Source organism: Nymphaea colorata, chromosome 10 (assembly GCF_008831285.2).
Source record: "Nymphaea colorata isolate Beijing-Zhang1983 chromosome 10, ASM883128v2, whole genome shotgun sequence".
NCBI lineage: Eukaryota > Viridiplantae > Streptophyta > Magnoliopsida > Nymphaeales > Nymphaeaceae > Nymphaea > Nymphaea colorata.
Genome location: NC_045147.1, coordinates 22,006,187 through 22,032,480, shown reverse-complemented (window position 1 = coordinate 22,032,480; position 26,294 = coordinate 22,006,187). Strand labels below are relative to the sequence as shown.

The 26,294-nt window shown below is 39.4% G+C and overlaps 3 protein-coding genes across 11 annotated transcripts; 1 reads left to right on the top strand and 2 right to left on the bottom strand.

The window, feature by feature from the left end:
- Positions 1-532: 532 nt before the first annotated feature.
- On the bottom strand, positions 533-5,895 carry LOC116262257 (uncharacterized). Of its 3 annotated transcripts, XM_050080059.1 has the most exons (3): positions 5,697-5,895; positions 4,755-4,809; positions 533-4,569 (listed from the first exon to the last, which is right to left on the bottom strand). In XM_050080059.1, exon 3 carries the CDS (start codon positions 4,273-4,275, stop codon positions 937-939), a length of 3,339 nt encoding a protein of 1,112 aa, XP_049936016.1. In that variant the 5' UTR covers positions 4,276-4,569; positions 4,755-4,809; positions 5,697-5,895; the 3' UTR covers positions 533-936. The 3 variants fall into 3 exon arrangements, with proteins under 3 accessions (XP_049936016.1, XP_031497295.1, XP_031497296.1); XM_031641435.2 differs by lacking the exon at positions 4,755-4,809; XM_031641436.2 differs by lacking the exon at positions 4,755-4,809 and having other exon boundaries at positions 533-4,536.
- Positions 5,896-10,442: 4,547 nt separating this feature from the next.
- On the bottom strand, positions 10,443-16,618 carry LOC116263139 (60S ribosomal protein L18a-like protein). Of its 6 annotated transcripts, none has more exons than XM_031642744.2 (6): positions 16,390-16,618; positions 16,107-16,293; positions 14,070-14,150; positions 11,676-11,825; positions 10,965-11,082; positions 10,443-10,805 (listed from the first exon to the last, which is right to left on the bottom strand). In XM_031642744.2, the coding sequence occupies exons 4-6, from the start codon at positions 11,813-11,815 to the stop codon at positions 10,749-10,751; spliced, it is 315 nt and encodes a 104-aa protein (XP_031498604.1). In that variant the 5' UTR covers positions 11,816-11,825; positions 14,070-14,150; positions 16,107-16,293; positions 16,390-16,618; the 3' UTR covers positions 10,443-10,748. The 6 variants fall into 6 exon arrangements, with proteins under 6 accessions (XP_031498604.1, XP_031498605.1, XP_031498608.1 ...); XM_031642745.2 differs by having other exon boundaries at positions 14,070-14,144; XM_031642748.2 differs by having other exon boundaries at positions 11,676-11,799; positions 14,070-14,144; positions 16,390-16,615.
- Positions 16,619-19,478: 2,860 nt separating this feature from the next.
- On the top strand, positions 19,479-25,814 carry LOC116262172 (eukaryotic translation initiation factor 3 subunit C). Of its 2 annotated transcripts, none has more exons than XM_031641312.1 (4): positions 19,479-19,616; positions 19,842-19,897; positions 20,005-21,834; positions 24,680-25,814. In XM_031641312.1, exons 2-4 carry the CDS (start codon positions 19,874-19,876, stop codon positions 25,673-25,675), a joined length of 2,850 nt encoding a protein of 949 aa, XP_031497172.1. In that variant the 5' UTR covers positions 19,479-19,616; positions 19,842-19,873; the 3' UTR covers positions 25,676-25,814. The 2 variants fall into 2 exon arrangements, with proteins under 2 accessions (XP_031497172.1, XP_031497173.1); XM_031641313.2 differs by having other exon boundaries at positions 19,508-19,611.
- Positions 25,815-26,294: the final 480 nt, after the last annotated feature.

The following is a 26,294-nucleotide window of genomic DNA, read 5'->3' as shown; positions in this document are numbered from 1 at the left end:
CCCACCATTTGACACCCCTTTGACATGCTTCGCTGATGAAACTTTCTCCCATATTGGTTTGGAGGGAGATAACCCCAACAAGTAGGGGACACTTTGCATGCGTTTCCATTGTCTAGCCAAAGGTCTGGAGATGCAGGGAAAATCTTGCATGATATACAGATGGATCCACGACGGCAGGAAACGAGTTTGTCTAGAAGACAGCCACTTTGGCAACTTTCTCAAGTAGAAGTGTTGGACTCCATGGAGGCTTGAGGGGAAATTTTTCCAAGGAAAATGTCAATGCACCATCCATTTAATCAAATTCAGCAAAAGGCCGTAATTGAAACAAAAATCTACAAAAAAAAAAAAAAGACTTGTAATTAACTGGTGCAAGGTTAGCAACTTAGCATTAAAATAGCCTTCTTTCCCTCCACTATCCGGTGAACTGAGAGTCGGAAATGCTGCGATCGTATTACATAGGATCTGCGCCGAGAAAGAGGTAAGAGAACCAGAGAACCCAGAAAAAAAAATGCTACAAAAAAGAGAAACCAAGTAGAAGAAAAGGAATATGTCTACTGATTCAAGGATCTCAATTCTGTTATCATTAGTTGAGCGGGAGGAGCAACACAGAACTCAAGAGGTTCACCACCCCTAAAACTTGGGGACATCTGTGTCAAGAGTAGACACACGGATGAGACAACTTCAATACATGCACGGAGGGTGTAACCGAATGATCAATCGACAACTGGAAGTATAACAAGATCGTCGGCAGGCCCAAAAGAAGCAAGAGTAACAAAAGGGAAGGGTGACTACCACTACTCACCTTTCAGGCTTGCTTCATCTCATCACGCGAAGCCCCTATCTACCATTTTCAACAGCACAGCTTTGTAGGAAAAATATTTATAGGTCAGTTACCAGAGGGAGATGGGGCGGGAACTTCCGAGTTGAACTTTGTCCTCACGCAAAAAGCTCCGGTGGAACGGATGCAGGATCAAGCTCCCAACATCTATTCAACTCTCCACCAACTTCAGTTGTTAACTGAAAAGCAGGGATCCGATGAGAGAATTCCAGCAGCTGCTTAATTTCAACCTTCCTCCTGCCTTGCTTGAAGACAGTTCGATGCCCCTTCACTTTTACTAGATGGCAAACTGTGACCCCCTTTCCAGCAGCATAGTCAGCAACAACTTCCACAATTGAGCACTTGTGCCTTTCGAAATCTAATTTAGACCATCCACTACTCCAACTGATGTATATAGCCCAAACTTCACCTTGCCGTGGGTAGATCCCATATTTTCCTCTCTTCCAACTTGGGTCATCTCTTACTTGATGAGAAAATTTTTCTGGACCAAAACTGTCAACGTTTTTAGAGCTAAACACCCCGCAAGAGATAGGCAGGTCCTCATCCAGCCATAATTGTTCATCCTCTGATATTTTGTCGGAACAAATCTGTAGCCATGTGAGATAAATTTTCTTTGCTGAAGAGTCCACCCTCTTTATTCGTGCATACAACCTAGGGACCCCACCAATGCTGTCATACGCTGCCCAGATTTGGTTCACCCGGAACTTATCAATCGACCTGTCATCTTGAAAGTCATGGAACTCTGTGCCTGGAAGTTTTTTAGAACCACTAACAGCATGCTCATTTCCTGCATCATTGACCAAGCGCCTTCTGGAATTTGCTCGGCCAGGGCTCTCAGCAGATGGTGAGGTCGCTTTAGGTTGCTTAGAGTCACTAGCAGGACTGAATTTCACTCCCGACTTACTAGTATTCACAGAATTCCTAACATAAACCCTTGGAGAGCATTCAGGGGACTTAGGTACACCATTACTGTTTGTCTTGGCTCTTTCATCGATGGGTTGCTTACTGGTGTCAACTTGCTCGGGCTTTTTATGCAGCAATCCATTTGCATCTCCAGGGACCTGTGTACTGCTTTTCACATTGTCATACATCCGCACATCTTTTCCCTTTTCTTCATATTTCATATCCTTGAGAGGTGAAGATGCTTTTGGCTTGTGCAGACCAGAAACAGATACCTTTTTTCGGCTGGTGCTTACATGGTCTGAAGAATTGACTGTATGACCCTCTGAAAAGGTTTCTCTATTTTCACCTTCATCCAAGCTTTCGGAAGGCACCGAATCTTTAAAATTAGAAGGATAAGCAGCAGAATCGAGCTCAAAGGAGTCTCTAGGGACATCCTCTGCCTCATCTCCCCTCATTTTATAGGCAGGGACTTGATGAGAAAATCTGTAGGCCTGGCCACCAGGAATGTGAAACAAGATCTGAGACCCCTTATTTAGCATTCTCTTGAACAAGCTTCCAGATTTTCCCACCTTTACCAGCCGTATGACATCACCACCCGTATCATCAGAATAATCAATTAGGATTTCAACCATTTCATATTCAGGTTCCTTGTGGTTTTCGGGATCAGAGCTCCAATTGATATCCCAGTGCTTATAAAGGGCCCAAATCTCACCCTTACGAGGGTAGATCTTAATTTCCTTACTGCGGCTTGTCTCACAAGTCATCAGATGAGAAAACATTGGATGTTCATCACTGATCATAGTTTTTCCAAGGGAAAACCTTCCACAAGCAACTGGTAACTCGGCATCAAACCAAGCTTGCTCCACTTCACAAGTAGGAGATGGCTCCAGCCATGTAATCCGCACCTTGAAGTTTGAAGAGATGACCTTCCTGATTATAGCATAAAAACGAGGCAACCCATGTAGATCATCATACACAGCCCAGACCTGATCAGGCGAAAAATGGCTCCCTGTTTTATCAGCATCAAAGTCATGAAATTCTGTATCAGGACATATAAAGATCCTCTCCTTTGTTGAATCTTCACTATCGGCATCATTTTCATACGGATTCTCCTTTGTGCCTTTTTTATCAATCTCACAACCATTTTCTTTCATATTGTTTTCCTCTAGCTTTGAATTTGTCTTGGTTTCTTCTCTAGAAATACCTGCTGCTGATTTACTGTCCTTAGCTTTAGGAGCAGTACCATTGGACTCTTCATCACTGCTCTTTTCACCTTGATCCAAATCCGTTTCACTCTTGCAATTGCCTTCAGATGCTCCACTCGTCTTTGCCCTTTTAGAAGGAGGAAAACTCACAGTGTCATCATCCTCGCTTTCATTTTCATTATAACATACATGTTTCCTATTCCTAGAAGATCTTCTTGGGTGTTGAGAGCTTACTCCTGCATGTTCTTCAGCACAAAATTGCTCCTTCAAGTTAATTTCCTCAGACTCTTCATCATCAGCACTCTCATCCTCACTGGATTCAGATTCAACCTTTCTCTGTTTCTTGCCTGTCTTGCTTCCTGTGCGTTGGTTCTCCATACAAGCGGTTTTTTTTAATTCATCAACCTTTTCAGCATCAAAATGGTTCCTGGTCTGAGCACCTTTAATTTCAGAATCTTTAACTTCATTAGTATTTTTTGATGGCATTGAACCAGAGACGTTTCCATGAAAACTCATGTGGGTGGTTCCAAAAACTCCTTGCGGAGGAACTCTATGAGGACCAAAACCAACTCCTTGAGTTGTGGCATCATTCTTTTGAGGATAGAATGATTGGTTCATTCCCATTCCAGTTCCAAACCCAGCACCTGTTATGTTGACCTCATGAGCAATGAATGGCTTCATACAGTTCTGACACTTCAGAGCTTTGTTCACGATGGTCCTGTAATACTGGTATCTGATGGAACAAAAAGGGCACATAGTCCAAAATGTTGCTGCAGGATTTGATGGTGGAGGTTGTTGCTGCCTATTCATGCCTGCGTACTGTGGAACAGTATGGTTCATAGAATCTTTTGGAAATGCAGTTTGTTTTCGCACGGAACTACGAGTATGTGCAGGCTTCCTAGGCAGACCAGGTCTAGTACTAGTCATTGCATGATTCCTCTTCATGTCATATACTACTCGTTTTGCTTGATCACAAAGAATTCTCATCGCCTCTCCAATCAGCTTAAAAGCAGATTCTGCACCGGCAAACTTATTCTTGTCAGGATGAAGAAGCAGAGCGAGCTTTCTATATTGTTTCTTGATAGCAGCCTCATCCGCTGTTGGTTCAACCTGTAGTATTCCATACCAATCCATTTCAGCACCATGGACCTTGGTTTCAGCAGAGCAATGAACGCTGCAAACAGACAGCATCTGTGAGACATTCTCTAGATCAGGAAACAGTTGCTTTGCTTTTAAAATCAGCTTATGGGCTCCAGTGTAATCCTTACTCTCCATCTTCTTCTCAGCTATCTCTCTAGCCCGCAGGGCCTCATCCTTATTGCATTCCATTTCAACTTTCTGTATATCAAACCTGCCCAAACTTCCTTTGCCAGAACTAATGCACGAAAAATCCCCTCATGGTCGGTCAGTACAGAAATTCTGCCACCATGCGAGCAACTAAAATTTCACTAACCCATCATGAAAGAGCAATCGGTCTCAGTCCAAGGCACCTCCTCGTGAGGAAGGCACAAGACTGCACTTCAGTCACATGTCTGAATTGCTACCAAGTCAGGGTTCTCATCATCCACGATGGAAGACCGGAAACGTAATCTTCAATGCAAAAGCACCAAGACTTCAGCCCAACTAAAAGCAACAACACAGAGAAACAAAAGATTTCTAAGTCGCATAGCACTTCACAGCAAACAAACAGAATGAACGTGAAGACCTAAAAAGGATGTGTAGTTGCAGACACTGGGAACAATTATCATGCTGCTATGCACCAAACATGTATTTCTATTCTTTCGTTGAAAAAGGGCAGCAGTTGAAACCTGCACTATGAAAAACACGAAACAGCAAACCTGCACGATCAACAGTTCAGCAGTTCTGCGGTTTGTAGAAAGTAATATTTCAACATGAGTCCACGATTTAAAAGGAAAGAGGGAACAAAGATTGAGACGAGAATGCATATAAGAAATAAAAATATTAGAGAAGTTGATTAACAAAGCACAGAAAGGAATAACCAAGTTTAAAACTATAATTCATCGACAGATGAGTCCAACTCCAACAAACCCTAAAAAATCAAAATGTGACAAAATATTTACCAATTCATGACTTCAAACAGAAACTGATTAAACTGATATATAAAAATGAACAGCCAAAAAAGCCTTACAGTCTAGAATTCTTCCATTTCCAACCAGAAATAAATAAAATCAGGAACATCAACACATTTGTTAAAAAGAAATGTACAGCAGCCAAAACCTATTTTCTCTAATTTGGAAAATTAAGGGAACCCTTGAATTGCAAAATCTCACTGTCAGATAACAAAAGGAAGAACAAGAACCATAAAAAAGGAACGCATGACCTACACACATACGAACAAAGGACAAAATCCAACAACCATCCAAATAAATAACGGAAAAGAAAAAACCTAGCAATACCCTTCAACCAAAACCACCTAGCGACCAGACGAAACCCTAGATATCCATAAATCAACGCATAGTAGTAGAAAATTGCGGCCGTACCCTCCTCCTTCATAACTCCATAACACGATCATCCACTTACACAAAGACACTTGCCACTTCACACAAACACACACACATGTAGAGAGAGAGAAAGAGAGAGCTTGAAATTCATTTTTGGACTTCACTACTCGCAATCTATAGCCCTAACCCTGAGCAAATCACCGCCACCACAATCACTTCAAAGAAGGGGATCTCAACCAACATGCGGAACAAACAAATGAGAGAGAGAGAGAGAAAGAGAGAGCTTACTGGACAAACTGACTTGGTAAAGGGGTGGGAGTCTGTTGAAAGCGGACGGAACGAACCAGTGCGGGAGGAAACCCTCGATGAGGAGAGAGATGGAGCTCTCGAACCCGAAGAAACGGAACCCGAATTAGCAGGTCCCTCCGCCTTCCCTCCCAAATTTTCCCCCCAACCTTTTCCCTCTCCTCTTCCCCCACATAAAATTTTTTCTTTTTAATCCCACACAACTTTCCTCCTCTTTTTTTTTTTTCTCTATCTTAGATGGCGATTTTCAGAATTATAAACCTTTTTGTCTCTTTTTTCCTTCTTCCTATTTAATTATAAAATCGCAGGTATTCCTTTAACTCGAGTTAAGCAAATAGACCCATGAGTTAGTCCACACACACAAGACGTGCATGGTATTCTCTTTCCCGTAAAAATTATTTTTTTTAGATGTCGAAAAAATCGGGCTTTTATTGCCTACAAAAATATATTTGCAGTTTTATTTGGTAGCTTTTCCCAAGAAAATTGATGCCAACTTTTCATACGGAACATAGTTGGACATAAACATGGAGACGGAGCTGAAGCTAAAGAGACCTTGAGTTGGCTTCTTTACTCATATATATATATATATATATATATATATATATATATATATATATATATATATATATATATATATATATATATATTTAGATGACAGAAATATGTAAATTAAAGTAAATACAAAAATTATGAAATTTGGACAAATTTAAAAATTGTTACGTGTAAATAATTTTTTTTAAACCATGTAATTCCATGATTGAAGCGGTAGCACAAGGGGATAAAATCAATTGAAATCTTTAATCTATATAATAACTGGCTTAGCACAACTGGTCAAACAAAAATTCTTAAAGAATGTATCAAAAGTCTATACTAGTGTCACGTAAAATTCATAACGATTCCTCGTCTTTTTCATTTGAATGTTTCTTGCTTCCATTGAGAGTAACTTCCATCACTAGGGGGGCATTTGATGACCTTGAACTTTGATTCTAAAAGAAACAAAATGCAGTTCTAATTTTTTTCAGTTTGTTTGATGGTCTATAATTTTGATTTGAGAATTGAAAATGATGTGTTTGAATAAACAATAATTAAAACTCTATAATTGATAACCTTAAAACCATCATGACATGCGTCTTACAGACATTAAAAAAAATTAAAATGTATGGGATCATAATTTCACCCTAAAATATAATCACAATTAGAAAATTTTGATTAAAGAATGAACTTATACTTCCAAAATTCATAATTCTTTATTTGATTAACGATAACGTAATTCTCATTTCATAAAAATATGAAAAATTTAATTTTAAAATTCTACGATTTCAATCTCATCAAACATCCGTAAAAGAGTACCACAGATTAATGCATAAGAGAATCGAAACATTATTAAGACATAGTTTGAAGGTACGGGAGTAACCAAACCACACGACTCGTTGCTAGATTCTGCAACTATTGGCCGCGCCGCAAGCATTTATTTCTCTGGGCAGAATAAGGAAGAAAGATTTCAGATACGGTTATGGTTAATGGCAGACATTCCTGGCCTGTGATTAGTCAGAAGTTATACAGTTAGCCATGAATGCACGAACCTGCGTCTGCGTGGCCACAACTTCTGCTCCGTCGCAGAACTCACAGTAACATACCGTCACAGCAAACTTAATTGCACAATCAAAAACCCAAATTAGCAGAACCAATGGTGGCACCACCAGAGCTTCATCCGACTTATACAGAACCTTTCTTCAAGAAGATAAGTTTTCCTTCTCCAATCCAAATCGGAGAACCTCTCATGTTCAATACAATTTACAGAAGCGGATTCATCACTTATGGGAACACCATTTTGTTTCATCTGTAGCCAAGGCGCTCATTGAGCAGATTGAACTAACACCTCTACTCCAGGATCTGAAAAACTGAGGTCATGAACAGATTGGGGAATTGTTTTCCCACAGACCATTACGTCTGGTAGAGTTTCCATGTTGGCAGCCTGAGTTTTTCACTAGAAAACCTTGTGCCCCTGCTTGAACGAGTTATTGCTACCCAACTTTCCGCCGACTTTGAATTACCAGCCAGATTCATGACTATTTGCAACTCCACCACCTTCACAGGTTTAGATGTTTTTGGCTTGTGCAAACAACACAATTCCCTTGTTCTTCACCGGTGTTCGTGGAAACTGAAGAATCGATTGGTGGTTTGAAACTATTGCTCGAATCCGATCCTTCGTCTAAACTTTTGGATGGTAGAGATCATTGAAGCTGCCTGTTCCATGAAACAGCAAATTGGAGGTTCTGTTCTACCTATTATTCCAGAAACAGGGAATCAAAAGCGCTCTTGGTAATTTGCGACAAAATTCTCTAAATCAGGAAACAATTGCTTTGCTCTTAAAATCATCTTAACCTGCCCAATTTGCCTCTCGCAGTAAAACAAGGCACCAAAGACAGTCTTGTTGGGTACATTCAATTGGGCGTCATATGGGCAACGCTGAAACCCAAGCAACCCAATAAAATTAAAAGAGTCAGTCGTCTTCCATGACATTCAAGGTGATCTGAGTTTTGTGATCTTAAATTCAAGACTCCAACATTTAATTTCAGTTTCTAACAATGACCCGAATGTTTTTGTTTTAAAGAAGCATAAATTACATTGTAAAATTGTAATCTTTGCATTTTAAAATCTACAAAGCTCAAGTCAAGCCCCCTGAATGTGACTTGACATCCGAGGATTTGAGGCATAAAAGATAACTTAGATACAAGATTCAAGAATCTGCAGTTTGCTAGAACCATGAATAGAAGGTATGCCCTACTTCATCTTGATAAGTAAAATCTTGGGTAATCAAACGTCCATAAGCAGAGGATACAGTATGGACGGAACCACAGAGAGAGAGAGAGAGACCTGAAAAAGAATTCATTCCAACTAAAGAGCAATGGATGTAAAGCACACAACAAATCAGAAGCAGAGAGAGAGAGAGAGAAGGAGAGAGAAAGAACCAGTTTGATTGCTGGAAAAATCCTTTAGCATTCAAAAAAGAAACTCAGGATTTTCAGTCGGACAGAGATTTCTCACTCCCTTTCTATGAAACAATGCAGTTGAAATGGAGGCGTCCATTACGAGTAAGGGGAGAACCAGGTGCCTCCTGTTTTGTTGGTGCGATTTGGCCTCCGGATGGTTCAAATGACAGTACAAGGCAAGCAAGATTAGCTCACGTACCTCGTATGTGATGAACTAATCAGTCTGAATGAACGCTAACTTGTTTGAGAAGCGATGTTCTGCCTCTTTTGCAGATAGGAGAATTTGTGTCGTGCTTTGTGTGGTCTTATCTTGCTTCTACCGTTAATGGTGGGTTAAAAATTCCGCTTTTCCTTTTTTTTTTTTTTCCGGCATTGGCGATGTGCATAGCGGAACTCTTTCTTATCTACCCAGTAAGCATTTTGTGTTTCTTGAGGCTTCTGTAACGCCAATTATAGTGAAATGCTTGCTCCGTTCTTGCTTTTCCGTCCATTTCCTTGACCATAAAATCCTTTCTTTTCTGGGTAGGAGTAAAAAAGGTACAGCAGCATAGCTGCCTTTTCTGCGACTTCGATCGGATTCCCAGCATCATAGGAAAGTGATTGGGGCTTTACAGCCTTCATGCCTGGTGACCTACTACGACCTGGATGCCTGTTTCTTCAAACATAATGTCATACACCATATTTTAGAAAGGTCTGAAGCATCCGGAAATACTATTACTTAACATTGAGGGAGTCTCGGTGTTTTAAAGATTTTATCAGCTCAGGTTCTATTTTCAGATGAAAAAAATAGTGTGTTTAATGGCTGCCACTTACAAAATGATAGAGACAACACTAAGGCATTTCTCATTGTTTAGGGCGGGAAAGAAATGTTCAAACGTGTCATATCCACCAAAAAACAGTGGAAGCCTGAGGACAACCCACTGAAGGCAATTGCTTAGTAGATCTAAGTTGATACAAAGTTCCTTTAGGAAGCATTTTATGCTAATTTACCATCTCCCTGATAGGTTATTGTTTTCTGCCAATATTCTATTTGATAATTTTACATGTTTTAAGCTTTGTAGTGCACATTGGAAGGGAAGTTACCGTCGCCTGTTAAGCGTACCCCTGGCAGTCAGATACATGGAGAACGTTTTCCATGACTCCATCCTCTTCTTTCTTGTGCCATTGCTTATCCAAAATGGTGACGAAAGAGAAGTGGCAAAGGAGCCTGATAAGGCATTTGGTGGTAGAGAACTTACTGTAGTATACAGAAGAAAATATATGCAGTCACATTGGGAGTTCTAAGCTTAAACAAGATTTTCTCATGTCACCCAAAAAAGCTATATAGTGAGCGTAGTCTACTTAGCGCGGCCATTTGGCAACAATAACACATTGTTAATAATTCAAAAATCTGCCCAAAGAAAGGGCAGATTGATGATACATTGTAACATAATGTTTTGAGATTCTGCCCCAAAGATTCTTCTCATGTCATCCAAAAGCTGTATAGTGAATATAGTTCACTGGCTACACGGATACCATCTCCGCACTTTGAACGCTAAAAATCTACTCCCAATGGGTTCTTTTCCAATATCCAAACAGAACTTTCATAAAACTTGAAAATGCAATCATCTAAAAGCCTCAAAATTTTATAGGTTATAAATTCTTATTTACAATTTTACATGCCAAAATAAATCAATCTCGACGAAGATGCATTGTAGTTTCGAACCACGAAAATGGAAAGTATTAGAATGGTAAATTTCAAAACAAACTTCCAAAAAATGACTTTAAAACACTAATTGGAAAATTTATGTAAAATTTATGCAGCACGCGACCCTCATCCCCGGAAACGGTGCCATGCAGTAAAAAGAAATCCAGGCACGTGAGGAAGTAAGATCATTGAAGTTTCATCAAAGATACAAACTCACACTACATGAAGCCTGGGCTGCAACCCTTCTGTTATTTACCCAGCACTCTCCATCTACTCCAATGCCCCAGGTTCCTCATGCAGCAAAAGTCGATACGATCCCATCCACCATCATCAAAATAAGCATCGTCCCAAATTTTACAACAATAACAGTACAGCCATGGTGATGCAGAGAGCTACGGTACACACCAAAGCCTGCAGAAATCAGTGGAAATATGACGTACTATAAACACCATTCCCAGTTGGGTGTGCGTATCTATGTATGTGTGTGCATGTGTGTGGGTGTGAGAGTGTATGTGTGTGTGTGTGTGTGTGTGTGTGTGTGTGTGAGAGAGAGAGAGAGAGAGAGATTACAGCGATAGCACAAGTTGCAAGGCCAGTTCGCTCTCTTGGGTCCTTGCGGTAGTAATTACTACAATAGAGGATTGTGGCGTAGTACCACATTAAAGGGAATGCAAATCCTAGCAGAAACCTGCAAACAACATAGGGCATATCAATCCCCATTCCTTCTGTTCATGTACAACAGTATGCAGAATAACTGAAATATGCCGATTTATGAAGTTTCTAAATTATTCTTTTGCAAAACTAACATTCAGGACGTGCTTGTCATAGTCTACTTTTAGAAAAAGACTGCATTTGATCATGCTTGTCGGTGAAGTGTGAACCATTAGGGTTAAAATACGAAGACTTTAGCCCGTTGAATTTTAAAGCACACCCAAGTTTTGATTCCTAAAAAATCAGTTGCATAGATCTTCTCCATATGGTTATTTTTCTGAAACAATAGGGATAATTACTCTATATCAACATAATCCACTAGGTATAACGGTAATATATAGATAACAAAGGCAGTAATATGTAATTTGATATTCACAACCTTATGGTGGGACAACTGGAGAACTGAGATTACAAGGACAGCTGCCAATATTCGGTGGAAGGGAGATGACCCAATTGTTTTGGTTGTGCTATTAATGGGTCATGAAGACTTATATATATATATATATATATATACACACACACACACACGCACACACACATATATATATAGAAAGGGAGAGAAAGACTCACGAGAACCATCCTATGCCACATCCAAAGCAAGGAAGGGGCTTGTCATATAAACCTATCTGCACGTCTTCTGAACCGTTGATTAGAGAATACCCTCCTTCACTGTCCTTGAGGTCTGCTGCTCGCCCTGCATAATCCAACATCAATTGTTGGCTGAAGTTGGAAGAGAAAGCATAAGAGTTTACTGGGCAAATGGATCTTTTATTACAAATAACCAGACAACTAGCAAAAAAGCGGTAGAACACAAGACAAACTTAAACATGCATGAGAATAAGTCATTCCGATTACAGTAGGATTAATAGGATGACCAAATGCCAAATATCACCTCATTGCCAAGTATCACATAAATCGGGTACCTTGGTAGGGTAATAGAAGAACTGTTTCAATAGATCCGAAAAAATGTTGTCAGAATTTTCCTCCACAGAATATTTTTCTATTTTTTCCAGGATTTCTAATTCTTCATTGCATATGATTTTCTTGTGATACAAAGTGAGCAAGTTTGAATATGGCCAAAATCTGTCATTTACATGTTAAGCCATAAATGTCTTAATCTTATTTGCTGTGGTGTTTATGTATGGTCCAAAATATTACAATTTCATTTTTTGGACTGTTGGAGATGGATTCACTTTGCTAGTTTGTACAAGCACTAATTCCTACTCCCCTAAACATGTCATGACACACGATTATCTAGACTACAAGATCCAACCAGATCATAAAACAGGACATGATAAGTAATGTTCGACAGATTGGCATTCATTTATCAACAGATTTGTATCTTCCATTCCAACTTATTTATATAATCCTTTTAGTTTCCTTAATGCACACAATTGCTATGGCTCATAGACGCCAAGTGAAAAGAAACAAAATTTTCGTCCTCCTGAAGCACTCAAAGGAATGTAGCTGGTGAAAGTAAAAATGAAAAATCAGGGATTTACAAGAGAAGTGGAAAAACTAAAGTCTGAAGACGCAGAGGATAGAACCCTCTAGTTAAACAGAACAGATACGTGAAAGCTTGGTTAACGAGGTGAAAGTTGGTAGTAATAGTGGACGAAATGTAAAGAAAATTGACAAAAGGGGAGCTTCAGATGACTGAGACATAGAATTCACATTTTCCTAAAAATGAATAGAATTACTCTTGGAGAAGAGATTCTGTGACTTTGGAGGCATTTAAGGTTAGAGAATTTAAATAACAGCAAACCCATACGAATGTAGTTGTTAGAGAACCATCTAAAATTTGCATGCATTAGCCAGTAGAAACTAGGCTGGTATAAAGTGATATGTACAAATGAAAAATTATCAAGAAACCTGAAGACTATCATTAACTAGTTCCTCAGAAAAACAGCATCAAATTCATAGAATTTAATTGTACAGATTTAGTGAGTCCATGAAAACATCTTCATTCAGCAAATTAGTCACAACTTAGTCAAAGCAACAACTGACAAGGAAGTAAAAACCATGCAACTTCACAGTCTGAATCATTCAGTGCAAAATCCAGAGGATCAGGACAACTGATTCAACCAGAAAGAGGCAGGCATGAGCCAAATCCATCATCGCGCCTTCAACAACTACACAGGATTGTCATGGATGCTGGAATATTTTGGATCTATATCTCAAATCCAAGCTAAAGTTATGCCAGCCCCTGGGGTCAACTAAGACATCTAAGCCAAAGACAAAACCTAGGTGATTCCCGGTACAGACCAAGTTCTGCAGGCCTTTCTGCAAAAGAACATTCGGCATGGATCAACAAGAACAAAACCAACTTGAAATTTTTAACAGTTCACGCTGTAATTAGAAATACTAGGCACCGGCCATAGGCAACATAATTCACACCCAATAACAAAGAGAGAAGGGACAAAGAGAAAAATTCACAAGAGCTAGCCAACTTTTAAACACATTTACAGAAACACAGAGTCGGCAGCAGAAAATTAACTGCCTAAAAGGACCACCACAGGCAACAAGGTTAACAATGGCCTGGTAAAAACAACAAAGTTGTGGCCCAGGACACCAACAGACCTAGAGAATCTAATCAATACCATGTAATACTTATGATTCTGTCCTGAAAGTAATACATCCAATAAAAATATATATATATCACCTTCCAGAAAAAGATGGGTATCCTAGAAACAACAAGGACCAGAAATAAAACAAGTGTCACATGGTTAAACAAACCAAGAAGAAACTATATTAAACCATATAACAAAGATTATATCGAAACAACTGTAAAAAGAATCAAAGTGATACATCGAATGGAGTCACATCAAAGTATCAGCCTAACATAAAAAATGAAAGAAGAAAACCCTGCATTAGAAATTGTGAAGATTCATCTGCTCAAGTCCGTTCATCTAGATTCTAGAAATAAAAATACTCAAAGATCAGTCACATAATATTGTAACTTGCCTCTATCCATTTACAAGAAATCTGTATTAGGTTCACCCTGTTAGAAGCCAAGAATCATCTGGTCCATGCCAATCCCTATAACTTGATAACATAAAATGATTTTGTCAGAAACAGTAAGCAATAATGGGAAAGACAACAGCAAAATTATAAAAAAAAAAAAGATGAAAATACCATAGATGCAGTAAAGAGAAGTTCCAGATAGAATGCTTGAAGCCTCCGAGCCATAAAAAAATGCACGCACCAACAAGCAAAAGAAACAATAGCTAAGAAAGAGTGTCAGGTCTATGTACATGAGAAAAGGAGATGGTTGTTGGTTTTGGTTTTGGTGGGATGCATATAAATTTGTACAAAAAGTATTGTGCTTTTGCATGCTTCTTTCCTTCAAAGAGAAGACAAACACAACCATGTACACCTAGTTGTGCAGATTTCTGTGACCTACTGCAGCCATTCACAAGTGCATAAATATGAATCTGCTGTTGTTCTTGAATGCAACACTGATGCACGCCGTTCCATATAAAATAAGTGGATGACAAAAAAGATGTAAATCACAGCATATGTTATGACAAAATCAGCAACGCTGATGCAGCATTCACGTCCATAGACTTAAGAAAAAATAAAGCAACTTCAAGACCACTTGATCACTAAATCAACCAAATATTGCTTATCCTTCAGTTCCATCTAAACCCTTAAGTTCAAACCAACCTTTAATGCAAGCAGCTGCAAAGAAGGAACCTATGAGTTCAAAAGGGTAGATAAAACATATAAGAAGGATCAATCACTGACACAGTAATTATGGCTGAATTCTACTGTGTAATGGTTATATCTCATAAAGCGAATTGCTTCATTCTCCAAAGGCTGGTCAATGTGGCAAGCTCAATATACCAAACGGGGAAACACATTCCTAAATCCCCACCCACGGTAGACGCTTAAGATTCTTCCAAGCAACTCAAAGTATCCCGAATGTCGCTCCTTTATTGTATCAGCATATCAAGCAATATAGAGAAACCTTTATATCACTATTACCGGTCTTGATAGCAGAACGATTCCATAAAAATTTCCTGCGTTAAACCATTTCACCTGTATGGTCTTTGAAATATTAGACACCAGGTTTCCCTTCAAGTAAATTTGTCCGTTCGAAGCAAGGAAACCAGAGTTAAGATTCCGCTGAAATTTCCGGGTGTAGGGTCTTACACGGATTAACTACAAAACTCAAAACCAAAAGACGTCTTAATAACAGATCTACTTTGAAAATCACAAGATCTCATCAATGCCCAATTAATTTTCCCAATAATGACCAGTAATCGTCCTCTAGTTGCCCCACCCAATTGATCTTCCACCAACAATCCCGAAATAGACGTCAACTTAGAAAAACATGCTCCAGTGAACATCACTAACTTTCATCCATATCAGCTTAAACAAAAGAAACTGCGGCCAAAGCTAAGTTTAGATCTAGATTTATTCAGAGGGCGTCTTAGCTTTAGTTCCTAAAACACAGTATTTTTAATCCATCAAGAAATAATGTCCAATCATTGAACACAAAACTTAAGCTTCCACGAACCTGTAACACAGAAAGACAAACTCACATAGAGGACACATTGGCAGTTCCTATTAAAAAACAAAAAGAAAGCCAGTACCAAGATACTGGAAAGATGGAAAAGAAACGATGGGCTTCCTTCCGTCCTTTTTCCGTTTTGCCCCTTCTTTTCTTCTTCTGCTCGCGCACATCAAATGTTGGTCTTCATGGTATTGCTGAGCATGGGCCACGTTCTAGGAGGATAGAAAATTTCAACAAAGAATCGATACTAAATATCAGAGTCCTCTATCAGTTGGGAAGATTGACAGCGGGAACTCTGGTGGGTCACGGTTCTTTGTCTTTTTAGTACATAAAATGGCTGCAGTAACCGCCGGTAGCAAAAAAACCAACTATCCACAGCCAAATGCATAAAGTAGACGAAAAAAAGAAGGGGCTCAATTATCGCAAGATGCTCTTCTATTCTTTCAGTCGGACGAGCCAGGAAGGAGGAAGGAAGAAAAAACCTTGCAGCCCGTCGCAAACAAACCAAACAAGACCAGCCCACTTGAATTTTCGCCGGAAATGCCAACTCCCACCAGAACAAACGGCAATTTCCTCACTTCTACAGTCAGAACAGTCAAACGATGAAAGCCCGTCTTGTGCTTCGCCGGGAAAAACAATTCCTCGTCGGACTTGACGGTCGCCCCAGTGCTAAAAGACCAACAAAAAAAGCCAAAAAACAAATGATGATGATATCATGACAATGATGTTGGTGATGATTAGCGCAAAGAGGAGAAGAAATAGTACCACATAGAATAGTAGATGGTTTTCAAAGGAGAAAAGAAATCCAAAAAGCGGCCTCCCTTGGCCAGACGGGGGGATCCGACGCCGGGAAACCGTCGAAGCCCCAACTTTTCGATCGGAAGTCAGGACGCTTTGTTAACGTCCAGTAAGCGCCCAATAAACCATTTATATAAAAAGAGAGGAGGTGGTGAAACGGCGGAAGAAACACTACATTCTCACTTTCAACAAACAATTTACCTTTTCCCGCTACTAGAAGCTATCCATTTATTGTATTGGAAATAAATTTCTGATGTAAACCTGCGATTCTCTTACAATCCATATCAAGACAGAATTTTCTTGTTGAATAAGCGAAGAATCTTCTGAAATTTCATTTTTCCTTTCGGTGATCAATAACAATAATAGTGAGTACTTACGCCTTCCTCAGACCAAAATTTTATTGTTTGCCTGTAAGACTTAATAAAAGATACTCTTTAATGTGCCTTTCTCTGTTCTAACCAACTGATGCCAAAACAAAATAATATTATACGTTTATTGGCTTGGATTAACTCAAGTCTCAAACGCAGGTTTGATATTGATAAACGTTAACCCTTTCTTGTGTTTTTGATCCATTTTGTAGATGGTATGGAGATGCAGGTTTAGGTGCATTCAAGAAGAAGAATATTCGTAATCAAGAAATTCAGGAAAATGGAGACGCTTGATAAGATTAAGGACAAAATCTCAGGATCTCATCTGAATCGTTTTCTTTTAATTATCTGGCACTCGGTAAAGTTAAAATCCGAGTTGGTTTGCTAATTATTTTATTAAGACGAATGCGACAAATTTGGTGGCTGTGATGTCCTAATTACGATGCTTTATTTTTTAATCTTCACTTATGTATGTATTAATTATGCATTATAATATTTAATAATAGAAAATTTTAAGTTTTGTGTCAAAATGATTCCATCTAGAATGCAAATATTAGAAAAATAAATCACGGCAAGCAAGATCAAGATTGAACTTATATTAAGCAAAAGCCACACGTGACACTAGAGTCTGACATGTTCACACAAGGCCAGGTATGTTTGGGCCTACAACTTAAATATATTTATCAAAATAACTTATGTGAATATCTCACGAATCTATTCATAGATTGGAGTATATTCATGTAACACTAGTTATGGTATTACGTCAACCTTTCGGGCAGTGCCAAACCATCCATTAATTTTGTTGTGATTGATTGAACACTAACCAGAGTTTTAAAAAAACTTCCTTTAATTTAGATTTTGGATTCACTTTCTTAAAAATAAACTAAGATCTACTCGGTGGCTGAGCCATGATTTTTTGGTTAAGTGTCATTAGTAATAATTTTAAATTTTTTAAGAGGCAAGTAAATGACAAAAATTGTCTTGAGACGTCAATATAAAAATAAATATTTTCTATGGTTTCGTGTAGGTAATTGCCAACATGACCCACCCTTGAATCTATTATTGATTTCCCCCCCCCCTTGGATGTACTATTTTGATGGAGTCACGCTAGTCGCCACTATTGTCCTTATGGTAGTTTTTGTGTAGCATAAGGGGATGGACCCTGGCCCCACCTCTTTTTTTTTTTTTAATTTAGATGTAAATTTTATAAAATTTTACTTGTTTTATATAAAAAAAAAAATCAAAATGATATTGAACTAGTATCAAAATTTTAAAAACATTAATTCGTCCCCTCTCATAAACATTTTCTAGCTTAGCTCAGCCCCTGTCTAGCGGGCTAAGGATGTGGCAAATATCATAACGGCTTTGAAAAAAATATAAATCTTTTGAAGTCCTGCTTCATCTTGGTTCACTTCATAAATCTTAGTCAAAATCTCTCATAGGTTCAACCATAAAAACAACGGAATTAGGAATTGCAAAGGCGACCAATACCAAAGATGGGGCCAAAAAACTTAGGGGCTGAGCTAGAGATTTTTCATTAGGAGGACCGAATCATTATTGCAACCTTTTAACTAAGGGTGGACATGTGAATTTTCAAAATTTGTACATATCTTGAGTAAAATTTTGATAAAATTACATGTTTTTTTAATTGAAGATACAAAGGAGGGCCCCTGGAAGAGGTTGCATGTGTCTCACCAGACTTTGAACTTTATCATGTGGAGGGTGAACATGAACAATGCATGACTAATTTGAATTAGTTAACATGCAACTTTTGCCAAAAAAAAAAATTAGAGACTGTTTGCTGGTTTAATGGAAAGCTTTAGCACCCCGAGGAATAGAGCATAGCTAGTTGGACTCGAACGGGTTGATAAAGGCACAGTGGTTAGTTTGATTCTCGTAAGCATTATTATTTTGTATATATAATTAAAATATTTTATTATAATTAATTATATTTATATATTAATTTAAATATATTTTTTTCAAGTTTTAAGTGCCATGCCTACCCGAGCCCAACTTTATATGGGGCACGCTTAATCTCCACAATCCATTCACTTGGACAAAGTTTTCTACAGTAGTGTTTATGTATGCATATAACCAGTTCAGTTCAGTGAACATGATTATTAATGCTTAAAGTAGTTTTTTAAAAAGTGATGTCGGGATCGTATTTTCAATTTTTATAAAATAAATAAGATATTGTGAGTAATAAAAAAAAGTTAGAGCCGTTGATTCAAACGTTTCCTAAATCACAATTTATATATCGTATTTTCATGACTTGAAATCTACCCGTATATTTTAATTTATCAGGACAGCTTCAAAATGTAAACCAATAATATATCAAGAGAAGTTCAAAATGTTGAAGAAGTCCAAGGACCGATGAATGACCAATAAAAACCTTTATATACGATCGTTGGTTGGTTTCAAATTCTTATGAAATTCAATTATGTATTTACATTTTCACATGTTTTATTTATTTTTTAATCTCTAAACATGTAAAATTTGTCCAGATGCTTCAATTTGTTAGAAACAAATTTGAAATGTGCCATTTGATATTTTAAATATTTTACGATAAATGCTACGCTAATGTAAAATATGCAATAAAAGGAAGCACAAAAATAAGAACATATGTTTAGATTGAATTTTGTGAGCCGATAAATTTAGGATATATTAATTTTAATTTGCTATCCATAGCGAGCATCTCTTCCGCATAAGAGGAGCTTTCCGCCTTCTTCCCAAATATTCCGAACTGTCCGTCCCATCTTCGAGAGGCGGAAACCCTAACACAGTCTCCCTCTATCGCGGCGCCGCGCACTTCTTCTCTCTGGTCCGGTAACTCTTTCTGCCCCTCTTTCATGGTTGGCTCTTCTTCTTCCTAGGTGTTCCATCTCTATTCATTCTCCCTGCTTCCGTCCCCGTTATCTCTCTCGATCTCTCTCCCCATCTGTGTTCATGATAGGTTTCACTTGGATGGCGTCCAATTTGCTGAATCCCGTAAACAGACAACTTCGTCCAAGATCTGATGCTAATTGGGTTTCCACTTTCGTTTGTTTGCAGACTGATTTTTGCTGCGCCGACCCTCAAGCAAGATGGGTTCTCGTTTCTGGACACAGGTGAGTTTCTGTTCTCGAGGACTTCTGGTTTATCATCTCTTGACGTTTCAGTTTCATAGACGAGTTACCATTTTTCTTAAGCTTTTGGGACGTCGATTTTGTGCCAGGGGAGCGACACAGAGGAGGAAGAGGAGAGTGAGTTGGAGGAGGAGATCGAAATCGGGGAGGATCGTGATACGGGCGATGCCGCCGCTAGGAGTAAGTACCTTCAGACCGGTGGCAGCGACAGCGAGGACTCCGATGACCAGCGCCGGGTTGTCCGCTCCGCCAAGGACAAGAGGTTCGACGAGATGCGATCGACCGTGGAGCAGATGAAGAACGCCATGAAGATCAATGATTGGGTGAGCCTGCAGGACAGCTTTGACAAGATCAACAAGCAGCTCGAGAAGGTCATCCGGGTAACGGAGTCGGAGAGAGCTCCCAGTCTCTACATAAAGGCGCTGGTAATGCTGGAGGACTTCCTGGCCGAGGCACTTGCTAACAAGGAGGCCAAGAAGAAGATGAGCAGCACCAACGCGAAGGCCCTCAACTCCATGAAGCAGAAGCTGAAGAAGAACAACAAGCAATACGAGGAACTAATAGAAAGTTACAGGGCTAACCCCGAGAGTGACGAGGAAGGTGACGGGGACATGGGCGACGAAGAAGAGGACGAGGAGTCGGATGGTGAATTTGAGGAGGACCCCACGAAGATGGCCTTGGACTCAGAGGTGGAGGAAGAAGATGAGGACGAGCAGGAAGATGGGGAGGGAGGTTGGGAGAAGAAGAAAACTAAGAAGGACAAGCTGATGGACAAGCAATTTATGAAGGATCCGAGCGAGATTACATGGGATAATGTCGATAAGAAACTGAAGGAGATCGTTGCGGCCAGGGGCAGAAAGGGAACCGGCAGGATTGAACAGGTTGAGCAGCTTTCCTTTCTCACCAGGGTTGCCAAAACCCCAGCCCAGAAACTGGAGATTCTGTTCAGCGTCGTCTCCGCGCAATTCGATGTGAATCCTAGCCTTCTCGGACACATGCCAGTTAACGTGTGGAAGAAGTGTGCACAAAATATGCTCATCATTCTTGACATTCTTGAGCAGTACCCGAACATTGTTGTGGATGACTCGGTGGAGCCAGACGAGAACGAAACACAAAAGGATGCCAATTACAAAGGAACTATTCGAGTCTGGGGCAACATTGTCGCGTTTTTGGAAAGGTTGGATACCGAATTTTTCAAGAGCTTGCAGAGCACTGATCCTCATACAAAAGAGTACGTGGAGAGACTTCGGGACGAACCTCTATTTTTTGTGATAGCGCAGAATGTGCAAGCCTATCTGGAGCGAGTTGGGGACACGAAGGCAGCTGCCAGGGTGGCCCTCAAGCGAGTGGAGCTGGTTTACTACAAGCCTCAGGAAGTTTATGATGCTATGAGGATGCTTGCAGAGGCGAGGGTCGATACAGCCTTCTCTGCTGCTCTTGAAAACGGAGATGCGGATGCTGGAGAGGATGGGAAGCCAGAGGAAACACAAGAAGAATTGAGAGGTCCCCCTGCTTTTGTTGCGACGCCCGAGCTTGTTCCACGGAGGCCAACTTTTCCGGAGAGCTGCAGAGTATTTATGGATGCGTTAGTTTCTGTGATCTACAGGTTTGGCGATGAGCGCACAAAGGCTAGGGCGATGCTTTGTGATATCTACCACCATGCTATTTCGGATGAATTCTCAATTGCCCGTGATCTTCTTCTAATGAGCCATTTGCAGGAAAATGTTCAACACATGGATATAGCAACTCAGATACTTTTTAACCGTGCAATGGCACAACTCGGTTTGTGTGCCTTTAGAGTTTCTCTCATTACAGAGGCTCATAGTTGTCTCTCCGAGCTCTATGCTGGCGGAAGGATTAAAGAGCTGCTTGCCCAAGGAGTTTCTCAAAGCCGTTATCATGAAAAGACTCCAGAGCAGGTATGTCGCTTGTAGTTTTCTCCATTTTTAGCATTGCTGCAAGTTCTTTTTTTCCAAATCAATTATTTTTCATTTGCGCAAGTTTCTCAAGACCTTTGTGTTGCTTCAACTTCCCCATGTGTAAATTGCTCCTAACAACACCGAGTAGATGAGACATGAGGCCTTCACAGGCCACGTTATGCCATGGAAGATGCACATGCGGGGGTGGGCATCGATATGTCCTCATCTGACAATAAAGTCTAAAGTATTTGTGCCTAGCTGTATCTAGGTGAAAAGCATATTACATTATCTCGTACGAAATACTTCCCAGAGCTATTGCCTATTACCATTGGAGGCAAAACTCAGAAGTCCTTTTTTTTTTCCCAAGTCTCAAGATGAAATGCATTATTCGCAAAATTTGTGCTTCTCTTGGTGAGTAGAAACCCTATGGTAGATGCTATGTTGTTAAGTCGGCTAGGCGACGCCTAGGCATGGACTAGGCGCCAGTCCACACCTGTCGCGTAAGTCCGTCACTTAAGAGATGGGTGTGGTGCTGCACCTAGGCTGGACAGGCATCAGCAGATTCAGCACGCCTAGTCCATGGGAAGGTATATACCTGTGATGTTATTGTATATACTATGTACAATCTGTTATAATGTATAATATATGTACAATCTGAAATAATGTATATTTATGTATTGTATATTAATGTCTATATATGTATATTAGTATAGTCTGAAGCAAGTTTTAAAGTGGTTCCATCTGCAGTTGAATCTGTTATAATGTATATTATATGTATTCATTTGTACAATCTGTTATATGTACAATTTGTTATAATGTATATTATATGTAATGTACAATCTGTTGTAGACTTGTAGTGTATATTATATGTACTGATTTGATATGATTTTTGTTTGAAATGATTCAAATGAAATAGTCTATGACTCTATAAGGTCTATAGCTGAAATAGTCTATAAGAAATGCAAGCATTGTGTCCAGTATGTAAACAAGAATGTCATTTCTTTTGTGTATCAAACTAAGGCATCAACTAGAACAGAACAGCACAGTTTCCAGTATGTAAACAAGCTGGAAATCTACTGTTAGTCATGTAAATAAGAACATAACAGTTTTTTCATGTCTTACTTTTTGCTTTAGTTACAAAATTTAATCATTGAATTAGAACAGAACAGAACAGTTTTTTTTTTTTTACTGGGAATAGAAGCTTACAGTTCAGTCAGTAAGTACATAATTTTATTATGTAATGGTTAACATAACTAAAAAAAAAACAAAAAATTCAGTCGCCCTTTTGGCCTAGGTGCCCAGGTGCTGCCTGGGCGCCTTCACAACATAGAGTAGACGACTGCCTGCGGGCAAATGACAACATAGGGTAGATTTGAAAACCAACGTTTCTTGGGGACGCCTTGGAAAAGGATTGGCAAGTACTGAGTGTAAGGAGTTGTATACATGATATGCAAAAGTGCCAAGATAGTTAGAAATTGGTTGCTGTTATGTTGAATTTCAAGGTGGAGGAAGAGTTACGTACCATCAAGAATATGGGGGAGAAGATTGCAAGATGATGATGATGGAGTTTGGGAATATTCAGACAGTTAGCACTTTCTTAAAAGGCATGCATGAAATAATCAACAAAGATATGCTTGTTGCACACTGTAGTGATAAGTCTCAATTTGTTTTGTTATATCAAAACTTCACATCCGTCTATCTTTTTTAGCATTTCTTAAAAATGACAAACTGATATCAAGCCGAATACAGTATTCTCTGTAGTTTGAGATATAATTCATTTTTCAGAATCTATAGTCCATTTGAACTAAGTGCATTGAGCTAGGTGCACTTCATAAGCCAACAAACATTGTGCACTGGATTATGCTATTTTTGTCTTGATGTTGTCTATAATTCAAGATTTGATTCAATGCATTGACTTTTGTGCACCTTATGAACCAAAAAAATTGTCCACAGCATATGCTGTTTTTATTGTAATTTTTTCGATTAAGACATATAATATTGGAAGCTATGTCACATAGGTGCGGGTATGGATGCTGAAGCAGGTGCTGATACAGATACTTGTGCGAAACAATTTTAATAAACTTGGGTCCGGGGAGACGGCCATACACACTCTCTCTATAAAATTATAAACACATAAATTCATTGTTTATATTCATAAAAGTATAAATTACTTAACAAAAAAAGCTTAAAGATGCTAAAACATACAAGAAAATACTAAAATATGCTGAATAGGTAAAAAAAAAAAACCTGCTGTGTCCAAGCCATTTCCCGTACCCACACCCTTGTCAACATGCCTTTTAGAAGTGTCGGTGTGGCTTAAGTTTGAAAGCAAGATTCTATGACTTCAAGTTTGAATTTCTGTAGAATGACAAAAAAGATGATGGGATGGCTATTCGGAGCTCACAAATGGCAAGGATGATTGATATGTCTATCTATAATTCATGTCGAATCATTTACTGGTTCATTTACATGACCACTGTTACGTTCTTGTACCAGTATTCTTCTACCATACCTGTAAGGTTCCTGTTGGATGCGAAAGTAGTGGCCCGATCTTTTATTTGTTTTTCTTGCTTGCCTTGTAAACCTGCGTGACTGAAGACAGTTTTGTATACTCACTGGCCTCTTATTCTGTTGACCGTTCTCCTGGAGTGTTGAATGACCTGTAGCAGTCGTTGTTGTAGTATCTTTTGAAGCATGCAGTAACTTGTCATTAGTGTTTAGTTTCAGATGTTCGTGGCAGTCTTTTCCCACCTTTTGAACGTTAGCTACCTTTTGATAACTTTTCAATTTTTAAACTCCATAAACAATGTGTGTGGTAGCGTGATAAAATTTACATTTCATTCAGGAAAAACTCGAGAGGAGAAGACAGATGCCCTACCACATGCACATAAACCTTGAGTTGTTAGAAGCTGTTCATTTAATATGTGCCATGCTTTTGGAGGTACCCAACATGGCGTGCAGCACGCATGATGCAAAACGCAGAGTCATAAGCAAGACATTTCGCCGTCACTTGGAAATCAGTGAGCGGCAGACCTTTACTGGTCCACCAGAAAATGTCCGTGACCATGTCATGACTGCAACAAGATTGTTAACCAAAGGGGACTTCCAGAAAGCTTTCCAAGTGATCGAGTCTCTTGATGTGTGGAAGCTGCTGCGCAACAAAGAGAAGGTACTGGAGATGTTAAGGTCTAAGATTAAAGAAGAAGCTTTGAGGACGTACTTGTTTACTTACTCTTCCTGTTATGAGTCTTTGAGTCTGGACCAGCTTGCTGCAATGTTCGACCTTGCTGAAGCAAGTGTCCACAGCATTGTCAGCAAGATGATGGTTTTGGAAGAACTTCATGGTAGTTGGGATCAGCCAACTAGGTGCATCGTCTTCCATAATGTTGGACATACACGACTCCAAGCCTTGGCCTTCCAATATGCTGAAAAATTAGGAGTTCTAGTAGACAGCAATGAGAAGGCCTGGGAAGCCAGGACGGGTGGATCACTGGATGGGCTTCCTCCTAGAAGAAGAGAGGGGCAAGACTATGCAGGTGCAGCTTCAGGGAAATGGCAGACTGATTTCTCTGCACAGGGAAGACAAACGACTTACGGTGGTCGGTCTGGTTATGGTGGTGCGGGTGGGAGAACAGCTTCTTCTGTTGTTTCTTCTGGTGGGGCATTTTCTAAAGATCGACAAGGAGGAGGTGGATATTCCAGTGGTTACCAGAGCACCCGTTACCAGGACGCATACAGCAACATTGGGAGGACGCCTTATCAGTCTGGTTCGGTTACTAGAGGGTCACAGTTGGACAGCTCCACTCGGATGGTCAGTTTTGCAAAGGTAGGCCGTGTTTGAAGAGGAAAATCTATACAAATCGAGTTATTTTTTTCTCGTCTGTTTGCTTTTATTCGTCTGCCACTATAAAGTATTTGAGGCTGTTAAACTACCTGAACCTTGGATTATTCTGTTTTTAAGGGAATGTTCTTCACTATTATTACTGTGAGCTGATTAGATTGTAAACGTCCTGAATGCATGCACATCTGTTATGGTCCTAAGTTGCACGGCCATGGGATGTGATTGTGAACACTAAGCTGGACAGAGGTCAGCTTGCATGACGTGGAGATGGTTTCTGCCGTCTGTTTTCCTTCCATTGCCTCATCCATTTTGATTGAATTGTAGTTTTTGAATGAAAGTTTTTGGAAGCTTTTTCACCCTTGGTGTTTGGAGTGCTTGCCTCATTGGTGGTGTATTATTCTGCGCACACTTTCTGGGAGGTTCTTGTTAAACATCAAATGTAATCAACAATGTTTCCGATCGATGTTTTGCAGATAGTATTCAGAACAGGCTATCATCTTTCTAATTTCTACACAAAATTGGTTATCACGATAAGTAATTGAAACGATTTTTACCTCATATTCTTGTTTAACTTATAAAATCCATTATGTGTTAATATGTCGAACACTTAAATTGGTTG